General features: G+C 35.2%; 1 protein-coding gene across 1 annotated transcript; it reads left to right on the top strand.

The window, feature by feature from the left end:
• The first annotated feature begins 822 nt into the window (after nucleotides 1–822).
• On the top strand, nucleotides 823–18065 carry DCUN1D5 (defective in cullin neddylation 1 domain containing 5). The gene is made up of 8 exons (XM_043994669.1): nucleotides 823–1224; nucleotides 3793–3884; nucleotides 8347–8417; nucleotides 8880–8971; nucleotides 14044–14152; nucleotides 14248–14352; nucleotides 15570–15672; nucleotides 17737–18065. The coding sequence occupies exons 1-8, from the start codon at nucleotides 1139–1141 to the stop codon at nucleotides 17790–17792; spliced, it is 714 nt and encodes a 237-aa protein (XP_043850604.1). The 5' UTR covers nucleotides 823–1138; the 3' UTR covers nucleotides 17793–18065.
• Nucleotides 18066–18374: the final 309 nt, after the last annotated feature.

The following is an 18374-nucleotide window of genomic DNA, read 5'->3' as shown; positions in this document are numbered from 1 at the left end:
TGGAACACAGTACCACTTATCAGAGAGAAATAATAATACAAATTAGTTTATTTCATTAGTAGATCCATTGTTACTTGTTGTCTTTTTTTTTTTTTTTTTTTTTTTTTTTACGCAGGGCAATGGGGGTTAAGTGACTTGCCCAGGGTCACACAGCTAGTAAGTATCAAGTGTCTGAGGCCAGATTTGAATTCAGGTACTCCTGAATCCAGGGCCGGTACTTTATCCACTGCGCCACCTAGCCGCCCCCTACTCATTGTCTTTTGCCAAAGACAGGAGAAGATAAATTGTAATGAGGTTGGAAATGTCTAATAAATGACTTGAGAATTGAGAAGTTCACTGTCCAGACTTTCTGAGGAGGAAGCTTGGACAGTCAGAGTTTTTAGAGGTAAGGGAGTTCTTAAAGTGAGGTAGAGTACCCTAGAAAGGAGGGATGAAACTTGCTTCTTAATCACAGCGCTCACTTAGCAGTTTCTGGAACACTAGGCTCTTAACAAATGTTTATTTACTGATTGACTTGTTACCTGAGACAAACTTTGCCAGTTTACTAATTTTGCCCTTGTGCCAGAGGCTCCCCAAATCATCACTGTGTGGCAAGTGGGGCCAATTCTGAATTATGATGGAGATAGTGGCTTTCTGTGAAGCCAACTTGAGGAGCGCATTGGGGATGGTATGGGGATGGTAAAGTCAACTCTCCCCCTCGTGTAGAATGACAGAGAACACGTGCGCGTAAGCCCCGCCCACCTCTCGCTCAGCCCGGTTCAGACCACGCCCTCCAAAGGCGGAGTCCTGCGTTTGACCCCACCCCCTCTGAATGACCCGTTCCGCTGCTGCTGTCACTTCCTCCTCTGTAGATTAGTGTCCGGGTCGTGTTGAGCCTCCTGCTCCTGGAGTCCGTGGCCAGAGCAGCCGCCGAGGCTGAGCCGCAGGGGCCGCCGCTGTGCCAAGAGGAGGGAACGAAGAAGAATCAGGAAGGGAGGCGGCAGCGGCATCGGGCCGAGCCGGGCTGGCGTCTCCGCGCCTCCTCCTCTTCCTCCTCTCTTGGGGGACTGGGGGCCAGCGCTGAGGGGCCGCCCGCGCACGGCTTCCCCTCTCTCCGCCGGCTCCGCTCCCCTGCCCGCCCCGCGGGGGAGGGCGGAAGATGCCGGTGAAGAAGAAGAGAAAATCCTCCGGGGCGGCCGCGGCGGTAGCGGAAGACGGAGGCCTCAAGAAGTGTAAAATCTCCAGGTAGCGCCTCCCTGGCCCCGGCCTTGGCCCCGGCCCTTGCGTAGCCTCGTCCCCTGAGGGCGGGAGCTGGGGGGAGGCGACGGCGGCGGAGGCGCAGCCCAGCCCAGCCGGGGCCTCGCTCGCTGCCTGAGGGGGTCTTGGGCTCGGAGGGGAAGGAAGGCCCTCGGCCTCAGACCCATGGGGAAGCGTGAGTGTGAGTGTGCGCGCGCGCAAAGCTCGCAGAGTCCCAGCCCGAGACCTCCCCTCTTACGGAGGTGGGGGGTGGGGGGTGTTGGGGGGTGGGGAAGAGCCTCCCTGCCCAGGGGTCCGCCTGCTGGGGGGTGGGGTGGGGTCGGGATAGCGCCCGAGGTAGGGATGCGGCGGGGGGTGGGGGGTGCCTTCCGCCTGCCTCCGGCCTCCTCGCCCTCTCCACGCTCCCTCCCTGAGCATCTCCGGGGGAAGGGGTGCAGATGTGCACGGGTCACCTCCTGGAATTTCTTTACAGACTATGAAGGGAGGAGCAGAGCTTGAGGAGTCTTGACTTGACAACTGCCTTGGGTGTGGTACAAAGGAAAGGAAAACTGCCCCTGCCATCCTCGACCTCCCAGCTTGACATCTCTGTGAAGGATATGTTTTAACCTAGGAGAGCTCTGGAGGAGGGTTTTTAAATTAAGGGGCCTCCATCTCTGGGGCTTTCGGTGCTTTGCCTTAAGGTGACCAACATATCACCTGTGCCCAAACCCCCTCATCAATACAGAGCACGAAAAGCCTCGTCCCCCACAGTTGAACATTCATTCAACGTGGTGTTAGGATTCCTTATAAGTAGTAGCCGTTCACTTGAGAGGTATCTTGTGTATCCTCTAGGAAAAGGAAAGGACAAAGCTTAGCCCAAGGAGTATCTCTGAGGGCTTGTGATGCCACTTTATATCCTGGGGATGGGGAGGGGGGGGTATCTCTTTGAGACCTCACAGCTATGACAGAGCATGATAGGCATAGCAGTTTAAGCATAGGGAATTGATTTTTTTTTTTCTCTTTCATTGGATGGGCTTGCATGTGCCTAGTGAATGGGAGGTTTTAGAAAGCAGTGTAAAGGTTAAAGATAGAGTTCTTTTAAAGCACTAGATCCTAGCCCTTTAGTAGCAGTACTGGCAGATGTGAGAACCACTGTTCCTTAGGCCTTCATTTTTGACAGGCCACATTTCTTTTTTTCTACTGTCATTTAGTAAAAAACTGAAGGAAGAGTATTTCTTTGCTCATTAAGGTGATCAGTGACATTTTAGTTTCTATGTTGTAGTTTTAATGAGGTGATTATTGCTACCTCATTTTGGAATTTGACTGAATGCCATTCCTCTACACCATGTTTAATGAACACACATTGAAAATTGCTTCCTGTGCCTTACTTAAGTCTGGCATGTGACTGACATTAAGGTATCTTATCTGCTATCAAAGATATTTAGGAACCTGTATTTTTAAGAACTTGTGTTTTTAAATGCCTCCTAGCAAGAAGGCGGCATTTCTGTTAGTATTGTTATACTGTATTAACATTAATTTAGCTATTTATTCACTGAGCTGAATATCTGGATCACATCAGTAGTGATCATTTGTTTTTCTACATTTTTACTTTTTCTGCATTTTTCTGTGCTTTGTCTATATTTAAATTTATCCTGAATTCAGAATAAGTTTGCATGGAATGCTTAGCAAATTTCAGTTCCTCACACTAAACATTTTTCACTAGGTGAACAAGTCTTGGTCTGAGTCCTCAATGATAAACCATGATAACTATGTGTCTATTAAAAACTGAATCCCTTGTTTGAAAGTTATGGGACACTAGTCATTGTGTTTTCAGTTTTATGATTTTCATAGTATTTATATAAAAGTTATTTGAACTATATATTAAGGAAGGACCTGGGAAGGAGTAGTGTGTTATTGTTGAGGCTGTGTGAACCCTTTCACACAAATTTTAAAATAAGTAGATGATTATATCAAGCATTTGACTCAAAACTGTGGATCTAGATTGTTTTTACATTTTTGTAGTACCTAAGTAGATTATAATACTTTAATTTTGGAGGGGGGGGGGCAGATTGATTAGGAAGACCTTTTAGTGCATTATATATAATTATATGGAATTTTGCTTTCAGAATATATGCAGAACATTTATTAATTTTTACATGAAATATATAGTTAAATATAATTATCCTTGTAAATAAGAATACTAAACATGGTACATCAGTAGTAGGACTGGAATTCAGAAATTCCCAGTAACCAGTCTTATATTTAGACCACTAGATTACCCTGCTTTTCATCTGGTATTTTGAAATCTGGGGAAATGATGTTAAAGTCTATACTTTTTTTGAAATTTGATAATAGTATTTTCCATAAAGTGGCTTTTGATTTTGTTAGCCACAAATTATTTGATTTGGACTATTTAAAATTTCTAGTAGTAACATTTAGTTTTTTCTCTATTATGACAAATTATAATGAATTTTACAACAGTTTAAATTGAATTAGTTGGACTATAATAGAAGTTATACATATTTTTAAGGGTTCAGAAAAAATAACATTTTAGGCTTTTGTGTGTATTTTTTTAAGCTATTGCAGATCACAAGTCCCTGCTAAACTAATAAGTGGAGAGGAGCATTTTTCAAGCAAGAAGTGCCTGGCTTGGTTTTATGAATATGCAGGTAATGAAATTATTGTAACAGTATTTCTATCACATGACTTTTTAAACATTTAAACTAATGTGACAAACATGAGAGAATTAACATGCTTTTATTATTTTTAATATTAATATTTTTTCCTATTAGGTTAATAAAAATTAAAACTACAATTTTTTTTTCTACTGGAGGCACAGTAGAAAATCTTGAAAATTGAATCCCACTTTTCCCCAACTCCTTCCTCTCTCACTGCCTCCCTAGCACTTCTTTAAAATAAGACTAGAATCTTTGCTTATATACAGTGCTGGTATAAGGTGTGTGTGTGCGCACGCATGTGCGCTACCTGAAGTAGCATTGTGTTTATATAAAGAATTGTAAATTTAACATAAACATCTGTCTAAAAAATGACTTTTTTTTTGAGCTGAATAGTCAGGAGTATCTGAATGGAACCTGAAAGTTATTTAGTAACATGAAAAATTTATTTTAGGCTAGAGGAAAAAAAATAATATCCTCTATCATTGCTGAACAACCAAAAACTCTCAGTTGAAGGGAATGAACTTCAGTTATTTACACTCTACAGATTGTTGACCTTCTGTGTGAAATAATTGGTTATATTAACATATCACTTGTTAGTGAAAAGTAAAATTCATCCTTTATCTTAATTTACTCATGAAGGCCACCAAATACTGCAAGAGTATTTTATTAAATCCTTTTTTCTAATGTTTTGTACATCATAAGTTACTTTCTAGAGTAGTAAGTATAAACATTTAATTAATAAAACCTTTTTTCCTGGAAAGCAATACTTTTGTAATATTAGTATTGATGGTTGTTCTTTCATGGGTGTTTAAAATTTTTAGCCTTACTATATAATTATAATCTCATATTTCCTAAGATAAAAAATTAGAGAATATGGAATAAATCTGGTGTTTTTAAGAAGAGAACCAATTTTAAAATTGAGTGAGATCTCATTTTCCCACTGGATGAAAATATCCAAAATCTAGATTATATTTGAATAAAGTTGCTCTAATTCTTAAAAACAGACCATTGTTCTTTTAAAAGAGTTGTAATTATTTTATCACTAAACTTTATTGAGATATATTCTTGTGTTCTTGGTAAACATGTTAGCTCTGTACTGAAAAAGGCCTATTGTCTACAAATAACACTTAAATTAGCTATGATATTTTGCATGAGTAAATAAAAGCACACAATTTGGGCAAGTCACCTCATTTTTCTGGGCCTCAGTTTTCTTATCTGTAAGATGAGAATATTGTACAAAATGGCTTCTGAGCACTTGTCCAGCTTTAGATATTTGATCCTGTTAAGTATTTTCTTAAAGGGTTACTTTTAGAGGTCACTTAGAAAAGTTGAGAATAAGAATAGAATTCTAGTGCCCTAATATAGAAGTGTCTAGTAGAGCAAGCTAAATTAGTGTGATTCTCCTAGTTCTTAAAGTATACCCTGAGGGGTAAATTGAAGATTGAGTTCATTTTTTTAAGGCTTAGGTTAACTTTTAGTTCATTGAAACATTTATTTAATGAGTTAGAGCTGAGTTGACTAGAAGAATTAATTTTGTCTACAAGAGTGATCAGATCATATTACTTTGATGGAGTAGCTTTAGTAGAAGGATATAGTTCAATAAAAACAAAAAAAAAACTCCACCCACTAAAATAAATAAACTTAATTTCTGGAAAACTGTTATTCAAATGGTAACTTGTATTTGTTAATTTCCCATATTTCCTTTTTGAATGTTCAGGTAGATAAATCTGATCTCTAGTAAAAAATGTTAAGACACTAAACCAAATTTTAACTGATTTGTATTGTCTTCATGGTCTACAAAAAGAAGATTCTTTCCCTTAAGTGGTTAAGGAAAGAGGACTTAAATATTAATACATTATTTAAAATTAGTATTATTTACCATTTTTCATAAGAGGAACCAGAAGGCATAATTAATATGTGCCAGTTATGATTAGATTTTATGTAGATATTTACAAAATTGATGTCATCGAACTAATATTTATCAGATGTGTAGGATAGTCAGCATCATACCAGACAAGATAATCAGAAAGTGTTTTGACCACATTGTTCCTTTTAAAAATTACAGGGGGGGGGGAGGGGGGGAGGGCAGCTAGGTGCGAAGTGGATAGAGCACCGGCCCTGGATTCAGGAGGACCTGAGTTCAAATCTGGTCTCAGACACTTGACACTTACTAGCTTTGTGATCCTGGGCAAGTCATTTAATCTTCATTGCCCCAGAAGAAAAAAGAAAGAGTAATCAATCTATTATAGAATATTAACAAAATATACCCTAACACCAATATTTCAAAATGCCTTCTAAAATTAGGATCATGGAATTGAAGAATTTGAAGGAACCTCAGAGATAATTTAGTCCAAACCTTACTAACATCATGAATTCTGCTATATTACCTTATATGGTCATCTAGCCCCAGTTTGAAGCCCTGCAGTGATGGGGAACTCATTACCCTCATGATTCTTCCCCAAACAGCCCATTTCATTATTTAAGAGTTGTGATGGTGTGGCAGTCTTTACTTCTCCAAGTTATATTCCCAACTTCTGTAAACTAATGCTCTCATGGAATCATCCTATTTTCAACTAGTGATCAATAAATTTGTTCTTTTCAATGTCCCTTTTGAAATACAGTGCATAGATTGAACAGTGTATTCTATATGTCCTATAAGGGAGACTACAGTAGTACTATCATCTTTGTTAATTTGTCCAGTATATTTCTATTAAAGAAGCATGAAATCATATTAGCTTTTAGGGGGTTCCACATCATACCACTGACTCATTGACCTTGAAGTCTTTTTTTCGTAAGGACAGCCTTGTGGCCAAGTCTTATACTTGTACAATTTATTATTTGAACCCAAGTACAGTACTTTATTCTTATTCACTGATATGCATTGAGTCTCTTGGATTCTGAGTCTGTCATCCAATATATTAGCTTTCTCATAGTTTCATATCATCTGCATATTTGATAAGTATGCCTTCCGTGAAGTAATTAATAAAGATACCAAGGAGTGAACCCTTTAGCATTCCATTAGACTCCTGCTCAAGCAGTCACCATTCTGTGGATTTGATTGGGTCACTCAACCAATTTTTAATCTACCTTAAATGTGACCTTATATTTAGTCTGTGTTTTTCTTCTCCACAAGGATAGCATGAGAGACTATATTAAATGCTTTGCTGAAGAACTATGCTATATTTGTCTGGTAATTGTTAAAAATGGAAATGAAGTTTATCTGACATGACTTGCCCTGGAGGTATTCCCCTGGAGACTGCTTTCCAAGTTGATAATGCAACTTTAATGTCTACTCTTTTTATTCATTTCTGGTGAAGTTATTGCTTCCAAATTGTGAGAATAAAGAAGCTATTTTCTGTAACTATCTAAAGGTTAGGAAGTAATTTTCCTAATTAAGATCAGTTTGTACAAGGAAGCCTATCAAATTTAGTATTAATGAATGAGAGACAGTACGGTAGGGTGGAGAGATAGTTGGCCTTGAAGGCAGGAAGATCTGGGTTCAAATTCTGTCTCAGATGACCTGGTCAAGTTGCTGAATTTCCCAGTGCTCCATAATTCTTAAGTTGCAGGGAAGATACCCACCTTTACCAGTAAGGGAAATTTTCTCATGTGGGAGCTTCCTGTACCAGTAAAATTATAGGTCTAGTTCCTGTTCCCTCTTTTAAAAAGTTAATAGAACTACTTAAAAAATAACCATGTAAATTAAATACTTGATATTGTGGTCTCATAGGAAGAGGCTTTTATTTTGATTTTACCAATGGCTTTAGTAGTTAATATGTGAGGTCTTAGAAGTAAGTCATGTAATTTCTATGGACCTTAGTTTCTTCATCTGTAAAATTATGGGGCTGGAAGAAGTGGTCTTTCTAAGGTTCTTTCCAAATCTTAATTCTAGACTGACTCTTAAACTGGTGCATTATTATTATTATTATTTTTATTATTTTGGGGGTGAGGCAATTGGGGTTAAGTGACTTGTCCAGGGTTACACAGCTAGTAATTGTTAAGTGTCTGAGGCTGGATTTGAACTCAGGGCCTCCTGAATCCAGGGCCAGTGCTCTATCCACTGTGCCACCCAGCTGCCCTGGTGCATTCTTTTGTGGACAGGTATCGTATCTTACACTTCCTTGAGTATCCCACCATACATAGCACACTGCCTTAATACAAGTAGATGTTCAGCAAGTATTTGATTATTTTTAGTGGACATAGAAAATTTGTAAAAACTGGACATTTAACTTAATGTCTTATTTATTTTTATGTTACTTTAGTTTCATATTGTAAAATGATTTACTATTCAAGAGTTCATTATTCCTGAATTTTGAATGCTTTATACAAAAAGTAAATAAGTTCAAAATTTTCTTCAATTTTATCATAAATTTATATAATTGCTAGTAATTTTTTTTGTTACACTCTATGTGACAATAGACATTTATAGTTTTTTGTTTGTTTGTTTTTAAAGGTCCTGATGAAGTTGTAGGGCCAGAAGGAATGGAAAAGTTTTGTGAAGATATTGGTGTTGAACCTGAAAATGTATGTTTTTCATTTTCATTATGGTGGGCATAACTTGCTAAAATGAATTGTTTTAAGTAGAATTATTATGAGAGGATTGGACTAGATAATCTGTAAGGTTCCTAATCCACTCCCCCAAATTATATGATTTCCTCTGCCTGTTTTACCATGGATTTACTTTGTTACACTCTGATTTCTTATTTAATTTGGTTTCATGTTTTCCTCTCCCATCAGAAAATACTTGTGTAAAAAGAGAGAGATTATGCCTTCAGTTAATGGTGATGGAATGTTTTTGTCCTCAGGAATTTAGCACATCTATAATTCCTTAAAATTTGGAATTTTTGATAATTCCAAAGGCAATGTTAATAGTTAAAAATTGAAATATTTATGTCAAAATGTTCTCCATGATAAACTACAGAAATTATTATCTTTGTGCTGACTCTTTTCCCCCTCCCCCCATCCTTTATGTTCTGTTCTTTCCAGATTATTATGTTAGTTTTAGCCTGGAAATTGGAGGCTGAAAGCATGGGATTTTTTACCAAGGAAGAATGGTTAAAGGGGATGACTTCATTACAGTAAGAGCCTTTTAAAAACAAACAAACAATAATAAAACCCAACAAAAACAACTCGTTTAATAGCTTATTTGAAAATTTTTACCTGATGTTTTGTGCTCCATAATTGTCTCAGAATCACTGATGGGTATTTGTAAATCTTTGATTGAAGTATTCAACTTGGTTTAATTATAATTAACAGTAATTATTTTGAAGGGTATATCTGTAAAGGTTTTTCTTTTCCAACTTTAAATCAAACACATTAACTCTGTACTTGAGAGGATAAAAAACCTCCCCACCAAAAAGCATGACTTAAAATTTATTAATTGTTTTGATTAGGGAACTATGGACCCATAGATTAATGGGATTTTACTTATTTTTGGAATCTAGATATTCTTTTTCTGCATATGGGAATCTAGTCTGTAGGAGGGTTATTCTCTTAGTATCTTTATGTCCAGGCCTCCTTTTTCTGAAGCCCAGTTCCACCCTTGAAGATGATCCTAGGATTTTAGAGCTAGAAGGCTCTATATCATCTAGTCCAATCCCCTCCTTTTTGCAGATGAAGAAACCGAATCTTCGGTTGTGACTTGCCCAGGGTCATACAGGTATTGTGTGTCTGAGGTAGAATTTAAATTTAGGTCTTCCTGACTCTGAGTTCTGTCCTTTATTCCACTTCACCACTCATTTCCTTCGATAATAAATAGCAGAGCTGGAATTTGAATCCAGATTTTAAATCAAGTGATCTTTTCCACCTTTAATTTCATGTAGTTACAGCATTAATATTTTTTTCACCTCATTAGTCTTAAATTTTTTCTATTTTGTTATGCCATTGAGATATGGGCATTCTCTATTATATGATAGCTCTGTCATATTTGCCAAAATATAAATGTATATAAGTATACATTTATTTGTGTAAAAGTCTTTACTAGTATGAGCCAATTTTTATTTCCATATTTGTACACAAGATATCATTCTTTTGAAGTAGTGACCCCATTTAATCACATTATTGCCTGTAAAAGTAATTGTACTTATTATCACTTAGGATGTGTTCATATGGGCTGATTATTTTTTGTTTGGTGCAGCCTGTCTTTGAAAATGTGGGAAAATGTAAACATCTGTTTCCTGATCAATATGATGTAAATAGCTGAAATAGAAAACTTTCAGGCATTCTATTCTTAGTGAAGATGTTTGAAAGAAAATAAGCAGGGGTCACTATAAATTAACTATAAATCAGTTTTGAATAGTTCAGTATTATATTTTATAACTATAGTTACATGTCTTATAGCATGGTTTATACTAATGCTTTTGTGTTTTTAATTTACAGTAGCATGAAAAGTTTTAATAAAAATATGACAATTCATTGCTTTAATTATGCAAAAGCAAGGATATATAAAAATCTTGTTAAAGCTAACTTGAAAAAATAAAGCATATTGAGTACTTATTTCTAAATATTTAGCAATTTGTGTATAATACATTCTTATTAACAAGAACAGTAGTTAACCAGTCCATAAACATTGCATAGGGCTTATTCAGTCCTCTTAGATATCTTACCAAGCAGAATAAAATAGAGTAAGTCATAGTCCAGAGAATAGGCATATGTGAATAATCCTAATATTTGATTCTATATCATCTTTTTGCTATATGGATTTATTTGTATTCAAAACAGAATAAAATTTCACTGCCCTAGTTGATCATACATTATTCAGCTATCATTTGCAAAGCAGTCTTTTTAATAATTCACCAAATCTTTATTGTGTGCTTTCTATGTTTGACACAGTGATTCTAATTAATGTGTACCTGTCCAGGTTATTTCAGGTATTTCTTTAATCATTTTCTGGGTTATATATTATTTGAAGCCTCTTCAGTTTAATACCTCAGGAAACTGCAATAGAGTGCAGCTGAGGAGTATAAAGAAGGTAACAGCAAATACTGTGTGTGTGTGTGTGTGTGTGTGTGTGTGTGTGTGTGTGTGTATATACATGCACGCGCGCATGCAAACTTGTGATTTTATTACTTGGCGAAATCCTAGTTTAACTGATATTTTAAATGATATGTCAGTGGTCACACAGTATATGTTAGAGACAGGATTCGGATCCAAGTCTTCCTGTCTCTGAGGACAGCTCTTTGACTACTACTCCAAACTACCTGGAGTATAAAAATGTACTGTATATTAATATATCATATGTTAGGATAGTACTTTAAAAATTTTCAACTAACTTGTATAGGTGAATAGGCAGTTTCAGTTGAAATTGGTAAATTCATATATTTAGCTCAAGCTACCTGATTTTTTTCTAGGTTAAAGAAACCAGAATTGCCTTGTTCTTTACTCATATTTTTGACCAGTTATCTTGTTAAATTTTTTTTGTTTATTTATATTCCTTTTAAGATTGACACTATTGGAAAAGCATTCATTCTACGTTTGTTTTTACCTTCAAAAAATTTTATAGTTTTTGTATATCGTAATTTTCAGTAATCATAGGATATTAAGGAATTTGCTTTTCAAGTTTTTCATTTTCTGTTACGACTATGAATTAAGATATTTGTTTTGGTATAACTTTGGGGAAGAGAGGGTTTTCCCTTCACCTAAGAAAAAATAGTTCTGGGAAAAGGTTGCGGTGTTGTGCTGGTGGGAAAGTATCTTTGAAAAGATTTTACTTAACTCTGATGCTGAAAAGAGATACGTGAAAGCTAGAACTTAACAATAGTGATGTTAGCTAAGATACCAGCATGACTGAAGGTGAGAAAGAGGGTTCAGATTAGGAATTTCACAAGCCTAAGTACCAAAGTTAAACACCAAATTTGGTCATTATTGTGGAGACTGAAGGGAAATACATGGATTTATTTATTTTGGGCAAGAGGATTCAAAGAAAGAGTCAGAAGTATAGACAAAGACCAGGGATCAAAGTTTAGACTAAAGTCTGTTTAGCTTGAGATGTACCAATGCGTTACAAAATACTTTTTGGAAAATGTTAATCTAATCGGTGTCTGTGACTTTCAGGGAGAACTTTAAACCATTTTAGGCTGATTTTTAAGATCTCCCTGGAGGGGAAAAAAAAAGATTATGTAGCTTTTATTCATAACTTCAAGATCGTTTTCTTTCTAAATCCCTTTTGCTACAGTTTAAGCCCATTCTTTTTATTGAGGATACGAACAGCAATTGCTTTTTTCTGTACCTTTATTCTTTATACACACACATGCATGTCCGTGTGTGTATAATTTTTAAAAAGTGTTGGCCTACTTTCTAAACATACTTGCAAAACATTTTTTTTTTGTCTTACTGTGCTCTCTTTGGGATTGGGAAGTTTATGAGTTTATCTTGGGGTTACTTTTAATATAAATATTTGTACCAGGGAATTATTTTCTATGAATAAGGGATGTCAGGTTGACTTGCCTAGAGCTTTCATTTATATTCATGCTACTGGGTATACATTTAAAAAAGTTATTTGTATATTCCAATAGTAATTTTTTTTGTTGTTCTTTGAAAAGTAATGGTAGTTGCCATTTGTTAGTAACACTAGATATGGCACTATTCCTACTATTGTGGAGATTATAATCATTGTTACTACTTGGAATTTTAGAACATTTTGAAAATGATTGTAATGGTCTGAATACTGCTCTCTGACATTTTACTTTGCCTTGTTTCATATGGAATGTTCCATTTTTATGTATTGTTTTCACATTTGTCTTTCTTGATGGTCTAGTGCTTTATTGTGTTAATGTATCAGTCTGCCCACTCATGTGCCAACTCTTGGTCATTTGGTTTTTTTTCCAGTTTTTCACACTGGACTCGGAGTCAGATGACCAGAGTTCAAGTCTCAGCTCTGAAAAATGTGCCTTCTGCATGAAACCTATCCTGATTTTCCCCAACTGCTAGTGTCCTTCCCAAACTGTTTTGTATTTCACTACTTTGTGTGTCTGTATGTATTTACTAACTTTATATTTATGCTGTATATATTTTTACATGTACTTATTGTCTCCCCCATTAGAATGTAAGCTCACTGTGAGTAGGGGTTGTTAAATTCTTTCTACTTGTCTCCCTAGCCATAGCGCATGGTACATGGCATATGCTTATTAAATACTTGATTGATTGATGGATAAGACTTAGGGAGAGAAAGGAATGAAAATAATCTCTGCCCTCAAAGAGCTTAACATTATTTTCAGGGATAAGGATGACAGTGAGTATTATAGCTTGCTTTACAGTTTTCAGATCACTTTATAGCATCTTATTAGCAATATTATTTTCTTTGACTATTGTTCACCAGAAGTAGATGTTTAAAGATAAAACAGAAATGCTAATAATGTGATTTCTACCCTCTCTGCATCTTAAACCTCCTGGGTTGTTGTTTTTTTAAACAGTTTATGGATTACCCTTTTATGGCAGGTATTTGCCTGAAGGGGTTTTTGGAGCAGTAGACAAGTAGAGGCCTGATTAATTAAGTTCCCTTGACATTAGTTGTAACTGTTCAAAATGATGATGTTGTGGTCAGTATACTGTTTTATTAGTTCATGTTTTAATATAATTGTTATAGCATGGTGTAGTGGCATAGTTAGTGTTCTGTGCTTGAAGTAAGGAAAGCTGAAGTTCAAATTTCACTTCTACCACTAACACCTGTGTGAGCCTGGGCAAGTCAGTTCACCTATGTGTATTCAGGCGACTCCTAGGATTTACAGACCTAGTCATGGACATTCTCCTCTTCCTGGGTGGAGGCAGCTCCCTCTTTAAATTTCCTGCACCAACACGGAACATTTTTGCCACTTTTTTGGTGGTGGGGGTAGGGGTGTTGGGGATGGGCAGAGGGGGAGGTAGAGAAAGGGTGGTTTGTATCAAAATAAGTTTTGTTTTTTTTCCTGGAAAATTATCAAAAGAATGGACTTTTATTTAAGAATCTATTAAGTAGATTCTCATTTTTTAAAAAGGTCTCGCACAGTACTTAACATAAAATATATCATGTTTATTTTGTTACTACAGATTTGTAAACACTGATATTTTCAATCTCATTTTAATTATTTAAATACTTTTACATTACATTTCTGCTTGTACCCTGACTATGGTTTTGTTTACCTTTCTTGATTATAAAATTTGATTTTTATTTAAGGTGTGACTGCACAGAAAAGTTACAGAGCAAATTTGATTTTTTGCGCTCACAGTTGAATGATATTTCATCTTTTAAGAATATCTACAGATATGCCTTTGATTTTGCAAGGGTAGGTGCAATTTTCCTATTCAGTGTTTTTTTTTTTAAATCCTATATACTAAGGCTGTACTTTTTTTCAAATTATTTTTTTCCCCCAAATTTTAGGATAAGGACCAGAGAAGCCTTGATATTGATACTGCTAAATCTATGTTAGCTCTTTTGCTTGGAAGGACATGGCCACTGTTTTCAGTATTCTACCAGTACTTGGAGGTATTCTGTTTATTATTTTGCAAATGTCCAGTTTTCTGTTGGCATGATACTTCATGAACCCAGCCCAATTTTAAGATTTAAGGAGAGAGTCCCAGCATTACACTTTTCCAGTTTATTTACATGTAGTGAGTAATATATTAATGTGTAGTAGATTATAGATATCATTGATTAATAATCTATAAAAGTTAATTTCTAAAACTAGGTTTGTACTTCATTGCATATAACATTGCTGTGCCAAAAAACTGTGTGTTTACTATGGCAAAACAGATTCTTGGGCTTTTTGAAATGTAAGAATGTTTCTCTTTTACTCATTCCTTGTGTAAATCTTAATATTAGGGCTTATGGTAGTCTCTAAGATATTCCAAAATAAAATCCATAGACTTCATTTATGTATCTTAAAATACTAACAATGATTCGTAGATACAAGTACCACAAAACTTCTATTCTCATCTAAGAAGTCCAGAGTTGGAATAAATGCAAAATACTTGTTATACCCTCATGTAGTTTTTCCATTTTCTACTTAATCTTAATCAGAACACAGTCGTAAAATTATATGCTTATGTATTAGGGGATTGACCATTAATGGCATATCCAGAAGCCTATTTGGATTATATTTGCTGTATAAATCTGCTGCCTTTCAAAGGGGATGGTATCTTAGTTAACGTGTCTTATCTATAACTTATTGTCTTTTAAAAATTGATCGTAGTCTTTCTCTTTTTGACTCCCATTCTGTGATTCTCTTGGCTCTTTTTTTCCTATTTCTCATGGTTTCTTACAAATAATGTACTGGGGGGAGGGGTTTTGCACTGAAAACACTCATTACGGTGTAAAAGTTCATATGTTGTATGGGTTTATGGATCCATAACTAAAAACAAACTTCTCTTAAGGGAAGTCAGCTGCCTTCTCATTATTAGTTTGAAAAAGAAGAAATTTCAGTGAATTTAAGAGATACTTAGTATTAGAAACATTTCATCTTTAAAATATAATTAAAAACAGATTTCATAATAAAAAGAAATAGTCTTTTATATATAAAAATAAATATAAATGTATGTGTGTATATAAATAATCCATATCAGCCGGGGGGGGTGTTTTTGGGGGGAGGGCAGAATGCTTAGGTGACCCTAAGAAAAATGAACAAATAATATACTAAGGGTGTGATCACCAGTCAATAAATGCTTGCATAGTATTCCAAGTATCTATATTCCATTTTTTCCTAGCAATCGAAATATCGAGTTATGAACAAAGATCAGTGGTACAATGTATTAGAATTCAGCAGAACTGTCCATGCAGATCTTAGTAACTATGATGAAGATGGTGCATGTAAGTATAAAGTTTTGATCTGAAAATAGATTGTTCTTAGAATTGATACTGTAAGATGACCTATGTAGTTATTTATTATTTGCATAATTCTAACTTAAGTTTAATAGTAACTTTTTTCCCATAAAGTAATTCAACAATATTTTTAAAAAATGATGTGGTGATTCATTTAAAATCCTTGGATTTCCAGTTATTTTCTATGCTCTACATTTTTAGTTACTTAATTATTTTTTTAAAAGCTTCTGCATAAAGGAAAGGCAGAAGGACAGTTGATTTAAAAAATAATAATAATTCTGGGCATTTGAAAAAATTCTAGAAAAGTAGAGAAAGGCAAATATTTTTTTTAAAGAAGAATATGGTACATTTCAGAAAAGTATATAGTCTTTTGGTCTTTATATTCATCTTTGGAAAAATTCTAGAATGGATTATTAAATAGACTTTGCAAGAAAGGAAAACAAATTACTAAGAAATAGCATGGTTTTACAAAGAACAAGCTATGCCAAACTTAATATATTGATAATCATTGAATAATTCCCATTAAATAGTACTTTAAGGTTTATTGTACACCTTTCTTTCAACAGCCTTTTTAGGTACTTAGAGTATTGTCATTCTCCTTTTATAGATGAGGCAGCTGGGGCTCAGAGAGGTTCAGTAACTTGTCCATGGTCATAGTAGGTTCAGAACTTGATTAGGACTTAATTCTTCTAGTTATAATTCCATTGTGCTCTCTTTCTTTCTTTCTTTCTTTCTTTTTTTTGTGTGAGGCAATGAGGGTTAAGTGACTTGCCCAGGGTCACACAGCTAGTAAGTGTCAAGTGTCTGAGGCTGGATTTGAACTCAGGTCCTCCTGACTCCAGGGCTGGTGCTTTATCCACTGCACCACCTAGCTGCCCCTTGCATTGCTCTTTTTAATCCATACTGGTACACCAGGGGAATGTTATGGGTATGTGTACCAAAGAGCATATATATGTATTTGAGTGAGATAATTGGAAACTCTCAATGTCATCTTTATGGATGAGATTGAGAAATAGAGGCTACATTAGTTAGTCAGGTATTTTGTCCTTGTCTTAATCATGCAACCCATTTAAATATTGACTTGGATTAATAGATAAGGCACACGGACTCATTTGATATACTTCAAGGGGTGATACGTTTATGATAAAATAATTCAAAAGTAAATGGGCTAGAGTTATGGGGAGAGCAGAATCTTAAGATAGCATTTAATAGAGATAAAACTTTTGCACTTAAACTAAAAAGAAATCAGCTGCACAAGCACCACATGAAGGAGCATGGGAACTTAAAGAGTTTTAGTTCACTGTAAGATATTACTTCCAAAACACCTACAGCAGTCTGAGATGGTGTTAATGGAAGGCAGTCCAAATCAAGAGAAGTAGTAGTTCTAGTTTCTTTTTATTCTGGTCAGATCATGGTCTAGTATATTGTTGAGTTCTGGGGATCACATGAAACTAACTTTCATGGGGAATGGCTGAAAGATTTTTAGTCTGAAGAAGAGAAATCTTAGGGGAACCTTGCTGATTACTTTTGGCTTTCTGATCTGTCACCTGGAAGAACTAGTAGGTTGTGGTTAGCTACAGAAGACAAAACTAAGACCAATGGGTGGAAGGTATACAGAGGCTCTCTTGACTTTTATGTAAATATAACTTTCTGACAATGAGAATAGACTGCATTTTAAGATATTTCCTTGTCAATGAAAATGTCCAAAGAGAGAATAGTCATTTACTGAGGATTTTATAGAGGGCATTTCTACAGTTAGGAAGTTGGACTGGTAGAATTCTTAACTTGCTTTAAAATCAAATGTCATGTGATTCTAACATTCTACCTCTTTTTAGTGATTCTGTTATTAGTCTCATTTTATAATGCTGAAATATGGAGAATAGATAAGAGATATGAATATTTAGGAAGGGGAGTGGAAAGTGTTTTATTGAAAATAAGTTTTGTGGATGAAGATGGGTCTTGGAATGGTCCTGGAAGGATTTGGGGTAATAAGGATAGTAAAACTATATAATTTTCACTAATAAAAGTTTTTTTTTTCTCCCATATTTTTAGGGCCTGTTCTTCTTGATGAATTTGTTGAGTGGCAAAAAGTCCGTCAAGTGTCATAGCAAGAACTATACTGAGGAAAATGCAGACCTTTTGATGCCCAACTGTATACAAACTAAAATGAGATGAGGAAAAAAACCAAGGGGCGCATTTTCATTCTTATGAAAGACTTCTTATAGTACTTTTTTTTCCTTTTTTTTAAGGAAGTTTTCTTGTTACATGTGATATGGGCATTGAACCACACCTCTTCTGAGACTGAAAATTGAAGTTTATGTTTTGAGTTATGTTTATAACTTTTATTTCAGAACAATAAAGATTCAGATTTGTGACAAAGGCTTTTAAGTGAAGATGTCCCTGAGTGTAAGTGTAGTATTTATTTTGAAAAATCAAAAATTTGACATTCTAATTATCTAAAATCTACTTTGCTATGAATTTTTGAATTTGCAAGACTTTTTTCAACTCCTTAACAGAAATAATTTAAGTAATTATTATTTTATAATTATTCTAATTGTATTGGAATAATTAGAAAACTATGCTTTTCTAATAAGCTAATTATACCTCCCTTTGCACAATTAGGATAAATAATTGTTGATTGAATCTTTGATGCTTGTTTTTCTGTTGCAACTATTAAATTATTCTGCATA

Source organism: Dromiciops gliroides, chromosome 3 (assembly GCF_019393635.1).
Source record: "Dromiciops gliroides isolate mDroGli1 chromosome 3, mDroGli1.pri, whole genome shotgun sequence".
Classification (NCBI taxonomy): domain Eukaryota; kingdom Metazoa; phylum Chordata; class Mammalia; order Microbiotheria; family Microbiotheriidae; genus Dromiciops; species Dromiciops gliroides.
Note: the sequence above shows the minus strand (reverse complement) of the source record. Positions and strands in the feature narration are given on the sequence as shown.

Bases quoted from the DNA above. Each gene is read 5' to 3' on its own strand.
- DCUN1D5 (XM_043994669.1), top strand. From the start codon at position 1,139: ATGCCGGTGAAGAAGAAGAGAAAATCCTCCGGGGCGGCCGCGGCGGTA. The intron at 8,418-8,879 runs GTATGTTTTTCA...TGTTCTTTCCAG, and splicing joins TTGGTGTTGAACCTGAAAAT to ATTATTATGTTAGTTTTAGC. The intron at 14,353-15,569 runs GTATTCTGTTTA...ATTTTTTCCTAG, and splicing joins TATTCTACCAGTACTTGGAG to CAATCGAAATATCGAGTTAT.